This window comes from Coregonus lavaretus, assembly GCF_964263955.1.
Source record: "Coregonus lavaretus genome assembly, contig: HAP1_SCAFFOLD_1912, whole genome shotgun sequence".
In the NCBI taxonomy this organism is placed as follows: Eukaryota; Metazoa; Chordata; class Actinopteri; order Salmoniformes; family Salmonidae; genus Coregonus; species Coregonus lavaretus.
Window position 1 is genome coordinate 84076 of NW_028157235.1, and position 9338 is coordinate 93413.

Sequence of the window (9338 nt, forward strand, 5' to 3'; positions counted from 1 at the left end):
GAGTTATATTAAATTAACCTTTGAGGGCCTCTTGGTGGAGTTATATTAAATTAACCTGTGAGGGCCTCTTGGTGGAGGTATATTAAATTAACCTGTGAGGGCCTCTTGGTGGAGGTATATTAAATTAACCTGTGAGGGCCTCTTGGTGGAGTTATATTAAATTAACCTTTGAGGGCCTCTTGGTGGAGTTATATTAAATTAACCTGTGAGGGCCTCTTGGTGGAGTTATATTAAATTAACCTTTGAGGGCCTCTTGGTGGAGTTATATTAAATTAACCTGTGAGGGCCTCTTGGTGGAGTTATATTAAATGAACTTGTGAGGGCCTCCTGGTGGAGGTATATTAAACTAACCTGTGAGGGCCTCCTGGTGGAGGTATATTAAACTAACCTGTGAGGGCCTCCTGGTGGAGGTATATTAAACTAACCTGTGAGGGCCTCCTGGTGGAGGTATATTAAACTAACCTGTGAGGGCCTCCTGGTGGAGGTATATTAAACTAACCTGTGAGGGCCTCCTGGTAGAGCTGTACGAAGTGGCTGAAGAGGTCTTTGGGGATGCTCTTCTCGTCAGGCAGACACTGCAGCAGCACCACCACCTCAGCCTGGCCCACTGCATGCATCCCCTTACTGGTCACATGCCAACACTTCCTGTTTACGTCTACAGGAAGGGAGCAAGGGAGAGCCGAGAGAAGGTTACCATAGAATGTAGAATGAGTGATTCTAGTAATGAGTGATAGTACTGTGGGACCATAGAGGGGGGGGGGGGGTAGATATATACTCTCATTATATATTTACTTCTCTAGTAGTGTGAGGAAAAACAACAGCCAAACTGCTGAATCAGACAAGCTCCTCAGAGTGAGGTCAGAATAAACTGGCATTATGACATCTACAGTATATGAAACGATGCTGGTGTTGCTAGTTGAAGCTGGAAGAACCTTATCGAGACACTCACAGTTGACCTGGAAGAACCTTATCGAGACACTCACAGTTGACCTGGAAGGACCTTATCGAGACACTCACAGTTGACCTGGAAGGACCTTATCGAGACACTCACAGTTGACCTGGAAGGACCTTATCGAGACACTCACAGTTGACCTGGAAGGACCTTATCGAGACACTCACAGTTGACCTGGAAGGACCTTATCGAGACACTCACAGTTGACCTGGAAGGACCTTATCGAGACACTCACAGTTGACCTGGAAGGACCTTATCGAGACACTCACAGTTGACCTGGAAGGACCTTATCGAGACACTCACAGTTGACCTGGAAGGACCTTATCGAGACACTCACAGTTGACCTGGAAGGACCTTATCGAGACACTCACAGTTGACCTGGAAGGACCTTATCGAGACACTCACAGTTGACCTGGAAGGACCTTATCGAGACACTCACAGTTGACCTGGAAGGACCTTATCGAGACACTCACAGTTGACCTGGAAGGACCTTATCGAGACACTCACAGTTGACCTGGAAGGACCTTATCGAGACACTCACAGTTGACCTGGAAGGACCTTATCGAGACACTCACAGTTGACCTGGAAGGACCTTATCGAGACACTCACAGTTGACCTGGAAGGACCTTATCGAGACACTCACAGTTGACCTGGAAGGACCTTATCGAGACACTCACAGTTGACCTGGAAGGACCTTATCGAGACACTCACAGTTGACCTGGAAGGACCTTATCGAGACACTCACAGTTGACCTGGAAGGACCTTATCGAGACACTCACAGTTGACCTGGAAGGACCTTATCGAGACACTCACAGTTGACCTGGAAGGACCTTATCGAGACACTCACAGTTGACCTGGAAGGACCTTATCGAGACACTCACAGTTGACCTGGAAGGACCTTATCGAGACACTCACAGTTGACCTGGAAGGACCTTATCGAGACACTCACAGTTGACCTGGAAGGACCTTATCGAGACACTCACAGTTGACCTGGAAGGACCTTATCGAGACACTCACAGTTGACCTGGAAGGACCTTATCGAGACACTCACAGTTGACCTGGAAGGACCTTATCGAGACACTCACAGTTGACCTGGAAGGACCTTATCGAGACACTCACAGTTGACCTGGAAGGACCTTATCGAGACACTCACAGTTGACCTGGAAGGACCTTATCGAGACACTCACAGTTGACCTGGAAGGACCTTATCGAGACACTCACAGTTGACCTGGAAGGACCTTATCGAGACACTCACAGTTGACCTGGAAGGACCTTATCGAGACACTCACAGTTGACCTGGAAGGACCTTATCGAGACACTCACAGTTGACCTGGAAGGACCTTATCGAGACACTCACAGTTGACCTGGAAGGACCTTATCGAGACACTCACAGTTGACCTGGAAGGACCTTATCGAGACACTCACAGTTGACCTGGAAGGACCTTATCGAGACACTCACAGTTGACCTGGAAGGACCTTATCGAGACACTCACAGTTGACCTGGAAGGACCTTATCGAGACACTCACAGTTGACCAGTCTGACCACGGCCAGCAGGTTGGCATTGAGCACAAAGACCAGCGGGTCAGGACCTCCGTCCTCCAGCGGGTCAGGACCTCCGTCCTCCAGCGGGTCAGGACCTCCGTCCTCCAGCGGGTCAGGACCTCCGTCCTCCAGCGGGTCAGGACCTCCGTCCTCCAGCGGGTCAGGACCTCCGTCCTCCAGCGGGTCAGGACCTCCGTCCTCCAGCGGGTCAGGACCTCCGTCCTCCAGCGGGTCAGGACCTCCGTCCTCCAGCGGGTCAGGACCTCCGTCCTCCAGCGGGTCAGGACCTCCGTCCTCCAGCGGGTCAGGACCTCCGTCCTCCAGCGGGTCAGGACCTCCGTCCTCCAGCGGGTCAGGACCTCCGTCCTCTAGCGGGTCAGGACCTCCGTCCTCCAGCGGGTCAGGACCTCCGTCCTCCAGCGGGTCAGGACCTCCGTCCTCCAGCGGGTCAGGACCTCCGTCCTCCAGCGGGTCAGGACCTCCGTCCTCCAGCGGGTCAGGACCTCCGTCCTCCAGCTGCTGCATCAGAATCATCTCAGAGGGACGCTCCTCCACCGCGCAGTCTGAGGGTGGCGATGCTGTTGGGGGAAAACACACAGTTACCAAACAGGGACATCTCACAACGAACCCCAATGTACCCACAGCACCACACCCCTCCCAGCTTGCTACATTGACATGATCGCTGGACAACAAAGGTGACACACAGAAGAAAACACACACAGTGTGATGGACAGTGAGGTGAGGACGGGGGAGGTTAAGGTGTGATGGACAGTGAGGTGAGGACGGGGGAGGTTAAGGTGTGATGGACAGTGAGGTGAGGACGGGGGAGGTTAAGGTGTGATGGACAGTGAGGTGAGGACGGGGGAGGTTAAGGTGTGATGGACAGTGAGGTGAGGACGGGGGAGGTTAAGGTGTGATGGACAGTGAGGTGAGGACGGGGGAGGTTAAGGTGTGATGGACAGTGAGGTGAGGACGGGGGAGGTTAAGGTGTGATGGACAGTGAGGTGAGGACGGGGGAGGTTAAGGTGTGGTGGACAGTGAGGTGAGGATGGGGGAGGTTAAGGTGTGATGGACAGTGAGGTGAGGACGGGGGAGGTTAAGGTGTGATGGACAGTGAGGTGAGGACGGGGGAGGTTAAGGTGTGATGGACAGTGAGGTGAGGACGGGGGAGGTTAAGGTGTGATGGACAGTGAGGTGAGGACGGGGGAGGTTAAGGTGTGGTGGACAGTGAGGTGAGGACGGGGGAGGTTAAGGTGTGATGGACAGTGAGGTGAGGACGGGGGGAGGTTAAGGTGTGATGGACAGTGAGGTGAGGACGGGGGAGGTTAAGGTGTGATGGACAGTGAGGTGAGGACGGGGGAGGTTAAGGTGTGATGGACAGTGAGGTGAGGACGGGGGAGGTTAAGGTGTGATGGACAGTGAGGTGAGGACGGGGGAGGTTAAGGTGTGATGGACAGTGAGGTGAGGACGGGGGAGGTTAAGGTGTGATGGACAGTGAGGTGAGGACGGGGGAGGTTAAGGTGTGATGGACAGTGAGGTGAGGACGGGGGAGGTTAAGGTGTGATGGACAGTGAGGTGAGGACGGGGGAGGTTAAGGTGTGATGGACAGTGAGGTGAGGACGGGGGAGGTTAAGGTTAAGGTGTGATGGACAGTGAGGTGAGGACGGGGGAGGTTAAGGTGTAATGGACAGTGAGGTGAGGACGGGGGAGGTTAAGGTGTAATGGACAGTGAGGTGAGGACGGGGGAGGTTAAGGTTAAGGTGTGATGGACAGTGAGGTGAGGACGGGGGAGGTTAAGGTTAAGGTGTGATGGACAGTGAGGTGAGGACGGGGGAGGTTAAGGTTAAGGTGTGATGGACAGTGAGGTGAGGACGGGGGAGGTTGTGTGATGGACAGTGAGGTGAGGATGGGGGAGGTTAAGGTGTGATGGACAGTGAGGTGAGGACGGGGGAGGTTGAGTGATGGACAGTGAGGTGAGGACGGGGGAGGTTGAGTGATGGACAGTAAGGTGAGGATGGGGGAGGTTAAGGTGTGATGGACAGTGAGGTGAGGACGGGGGAGGTTAAGGTGTGGCCTCCCGTACCTCCTTTAACTCCGGTGGAGGTGAGGATGGGAGGAAGGCCGTCCTCCGGAATTAGACTGACGGAGCTGCCTACAGGGCTTCCCACGGTGGTCGCAGGGGCAGGGGACGATGCCTGGAGGGGGGAGGAGGAGGAAGAGGAGGAGGAGGAGGAGGAGAGGGTTTAAGTACAGAAAAACAGGTGTGGAGAATTGTAGAAGGCTGAATAAATATGTAATTGGCAGACAACCCTTCATATTCACATTCAGCAATTCAGAGTGTGTGTGTTTGTGTGTTAGGAGTTCCTGTCATTGGACGAGTCAGAGATCAGTACAGACAAAGGCATTAAAGGTTTAACCAGTGATTCTAGTCTACAGACAAGCTGAGTGGCGAGTCACCTTCTAACCTGTTGCTACTCTACCAGGCATGCCCAGTCCAGACAGACGTCAACAACTAAACTACATTATCTGGTCACACTTCACTGCTGAAGATGACGGGAAACAGTCTGTATGAAAAGGCTTTTCATTCTAGAAACTCTAAGGTCAACCCAGGGACAACTTGTCCAGGTGTGTTTCCTCCTAGTCGTAGTCAGTCACCCAGCTCCTGATAGGAGGAATATAAACCAACCTCAGAATATCAATAATAAAAAGGTCAATGTTAGACTTTTGCTTAAATTCCTCTTTAACAAACTGTAAGATGTGACCTTTTGAGCTTTGGTGCCAACCGTACCTCTCGCAAATCAGTAGAGAAGGATTTGTTGGAACACTGTGAGACAGCCAATGGTTGCGAGGGGGCGGGGCTGGAAGCAGAGGGCTTGGGGGATTCTGCTGCCTCCCCATTCGCCAGGATTCCATCTGCAAACCACACCCTCTTCCGCTCCCGCGAGAGGAAACCTGCAGACCCTGTGACGCACACACAGGTTGGATAAATCCAAAATTTAACACAGAAAACAAAACTATTATCAAAAGAAAGCAACTAGGGTGGAAACGTCCTATTGGGTGAGAAAGAGGAAGCAGTCATAAAAAGCAGGAAAGGAAACAGGAAGATAGGTCAGAGGTTATACAGGGTCGTATTTATTAGCGCACACCATAGCAAAACATTTTGCAACGGAAAACAGTGCATTTCTTATTGGATAAGCTCAGGTAGTCCCTCCCTGTTCCAGTCAGTTTTATTCCGTTAGGTGCCCAATGAACAGGTCCCTGGTGTTTAGGTGTGTCATGGAGAGGTGGTTACCCTCTGAGCCGGGTGTTTTAGGGACCCCCACAGGGACCATGACGGGGGGAGGAAGGGAGGCCAGCGCCCCTGAGGCTTGGACCTGCTGCAGAGGTGGGACGGTACTGCAGAACTCTGCTGGGTTGTTGGGGTTAGGACTCTGGTTAGACCCGCCACACGTACCCTCCCACGAATGAGCTGACGGCAAAAAGGAGACGGAGATATAGGATCAAGATCGATATAGGATCAATATACTGTAGGGAGCTATAGGATCAAAATAGGGCAATATAGGATCAAAATAGGGAGATACAGGATCAAGATAGAATCAATATAGGGTCAACATACGGAGATATAGTATCAATACAGGGAGACATTGGATCAATACAGGGAGACATCGGATCAATACAGGGAGACATCGGATCAATACAGGGAGACATCGGATCAATACAGGGAGACATCGGATCAATACAGGGAGACATCGGATCAATACAGGGAGACATCGGATCAATCCAGGGAGACATCGGATCAATACAGGGAGACATCGGATCAATACAGGGAGACATCGGATCAATACAGGGAGACATCGGATCAATACAGGGAGAAATAGGCTCAATATAGGATATATAACAATTATTCAAAATAAAAAACATAAATATCACATTTACTTAAGTATTCAGACCCTTTACTCAGTATTTTGTTGAAGCACCATTGGCAGCGATTACAGCCTCGAGTCTTCCTGGGTATGACGCTACAAGCTTGGCACAACTGTATTTGGGGAGTTTCTCCCATTCTTCTCTGCAGATCCTCTCAAGCTCTGTCAGGTTGGATGGGGAGCGTCGCTGCACAGCTATTTTCAGGTCTCTCCAGAGATGTTCGATCGGGTTCAAGTCCGGACTCTGGCTGGGCCACTCAAGGACATTCAGAGACTTGTCCCAAAGCCACTCCTGCGTTGTCTTGGCTGTGTGCTTAGGGTCGTCGTCCTGTTGGAAGGTGAACCTTCGCCCCAGTCTGAGGTCCGGAGCACTCTGGAGCAGGTTTTCATCAAGGATCTCTCTGTACTTTGCTCCGTTCATCTTTCCCTCGATCCTGACTAGTCTCCCAGTCCCTGCCGCTGAAAAACATCACCCCAGTATGATGCTGCCACCACCATGCTTCACCGTAGGGATGGTGCCAGGTTTCCTCCAGACGTGACGCTTGGCATTCAGCCCAAAGAGCACAATCTTGGTTTCATCAGACCAGAGAATCTTGTTTCTCATGGTCTGAGAGTATTTAGGTGCCTTTTGGCTAAATCCAAGCGGGCTGTCATGTGCCTTTTACTGAGGAGTGGCTTCCGTCTGGCCATTCTACCATAAAGACCTGATTGGTGGAGTGCTGCAGAGATGGTTGTCCTTCTGGAAGGTTCTCCCATCTCCACAGAGGATCTCTGGAGCTCTGTCAGAGTGACCATCGGGTTCTTGGTCACCTCCCTGACCAAGGCCCTTCTCCCCGATTGCTCAGTTTGGCCGGGCGGCCAGCTCTAGGAAGAGTCTTGGTGGCTCCAAACTTCTTCCATTTAAGAATGATGGAGGCCACTGTGTTCTTGGGACCTTCAATGCTGCAGAAATGTTTTGGTACCCTTCCCCAGATCTGTGCTGTAAAACAATCCTGTCTCTGAGCTCTACGGACAATTCCTTCAACCTCATGGCTTGGTTTTTGGTCTGACATGCACTGTCAACTGTGGGACCTTATATAGACAGGTGTGTGCCTTTCCAAATCATGTCCAATCAATTGATTTTACCACAGGTGGACTCCAATCAAGTTGTAGAAACATAAAGGATGATCAATGGAAACAGGATGCACCTGAGCTCAATTACGAGTCTCATTGCAAAGGGTCTGAATACTTATGTAAATACGTTTTTTTTTTTTTTTATATAAATTTGCAAAAATGTCTAAAAACCTGTTTTTGATTTGTCATTTTCGGTTATTGTGTGTAGATTTAAAATTAAAATCTTAAAATTAAAATTAAATTAAAATAATTTAAATAAAATTAAAATTAAAAATTAGTTAATCAATTTTACAATAAGGCTGTAACGTAACAAAATGTGGATAAATATAGGGAGATATAGGATCAATATAGGGAGATATAGAATCAATGTAGGGAGATATAGGATCAATATAGGGCGATATAGGATCAATATAGGGAGATATAGGATCAATATAGGGAGATATAGGATCAATATAGGGAGATATAGGATCAATATAGGGAGATATAGGATCAATATAGGATCAATATAGGGGAGATATAGGATCAATATAGGATCAACATACAGAGATATAGGATCAATATAGGATCAATATAGGGAGATATAGGATCAATATAGGGAGCTATAGGATCAATATAGGGAGATATAGGATCAATATAGGGAGATATAGGATCAATATAGGGAGATATAGGATCAATATAGGATCAATATAGGGAGATATAGGATCAATATAGGGAGATATAGGATCAATATAGGGCGATATAGGATCAATATAGAATCAATATAGGGAAGACAGGAAGGTATGCAGTAGACTATTGCTATGCCATTTAACTACGGCCAGGAGTTTTTCCACACCTTACAACTAGGGCCAGGAGTTTTTCCACACCTTACAACTAGGGCCAAGACCAAACCCCAACCAAACCAAAGCTATGGAAGAAGGATGTGGAGATGAAGTTGATTCTAGACTCTGCGCCAGGATCAGTATTGTGTTTACATCCTAATGGTTAAGGTCAGGAACGGGATGGTTAAGGTCAGGAACGGGATGGAGTAAGGTCAGGAACGGGATGGTTAAGGTCAGGAACGGGATGGTTAAGGTCAGGAACGGGATGGAGTAAGCTGATCCTAGATCTGTGTAGTAATAGTGACTCACCACTCAGTAGAGCAGAGTGACAGGTGATGCAGACTCTGGCCTCCTTCCTGTCCATGTAGATCAGTCTGCTCCTCCGGCTGCAGCAGGCAGCACAGAACACCTGGGGAAACATCGAAGAGCACAGAACACCTGGGGACACATCGAAGAGCACAGAACACCTGGGGACACATCGAAGAGCACAGAACACCTGGGGACACATCGAAGAGCACAGAACACCTGGGGACACATCGAAGAGCACAGAACACCTGGAGAAACATCGAAGAGCACAGAACACCTGGGGACACATCGAAGAGCACAGAACACCTGGGGACACATCGAAGAGCACAGAACACCTGGGGACACATCGAAGAGCACAGAACACCTGGGGACACATCGAAGAGCACAGAACACCTGGGGACACATCGAAGAGCATTGGAAATTGAAATGTAGTGTACTTCCTGAATCGACCCCCGACCCTGCTCAGGAGTGCTGGTATCGCGTGTCTCTATGAGAGAGAGACGTTCTCCTCTCCAGTCTGTCTTCTACCCAATTCATCTTATAAACTGAATTCATTCACACACCGTTCAGGCACACATCTCTAATGAAATCTCACTTGACGACACTTGTTTTCTCAAATTAAATAGACAAAATCAATCACATTTTCACAACAACGATCTTACACACATTGTTATCTTATATAC

At 49.4% G+C, this 9338-nt stretch overlaps 1 protein-coding gene across 1 annotated transcript in view; it reads right to left on the reverse strand.

Annotated features, from left to right (window-relative positions):
- The window catches only part of LOC311125655 (zinc finger FYVE domain-containing protein 9-like), a 32711-nt gene extending 23404 nt beyond the window's left edge, over positions 1 to 9307 (reverse strand). The window contains exons 1-6 of the mRNA XM_084199689.1: positions 8659 to 9307; positions 5788 to 5964; positions 5284 to 5456; positions 4579 to 4690; positions 2480 to 3073; positions 500 to 655 (exon numbers count right to left, since the gene is read on the reverse strand). Coding sequence (XP_084055815.1) covers positions 500 to 655; positions 2480 to 3073; positions 4579 to 4690; positions 5284 to 5456; positions 5788 to 5964; positions 8659 to 9070 — 1624 coding nt within the window. The 5' untranslated portion in view covers positions 9071 to 9307. The remainder of the gene's footprint in view (positions 1 to 499; positions 656 to 2479; positions 3074 to 4578; positions 4691 to 5283; positions 5457 to 5787; positions 5965 to 8658) is intronic.
- Between the last annotated feature and the right edge of the window lie 31 nt (positions 9308 to 9338).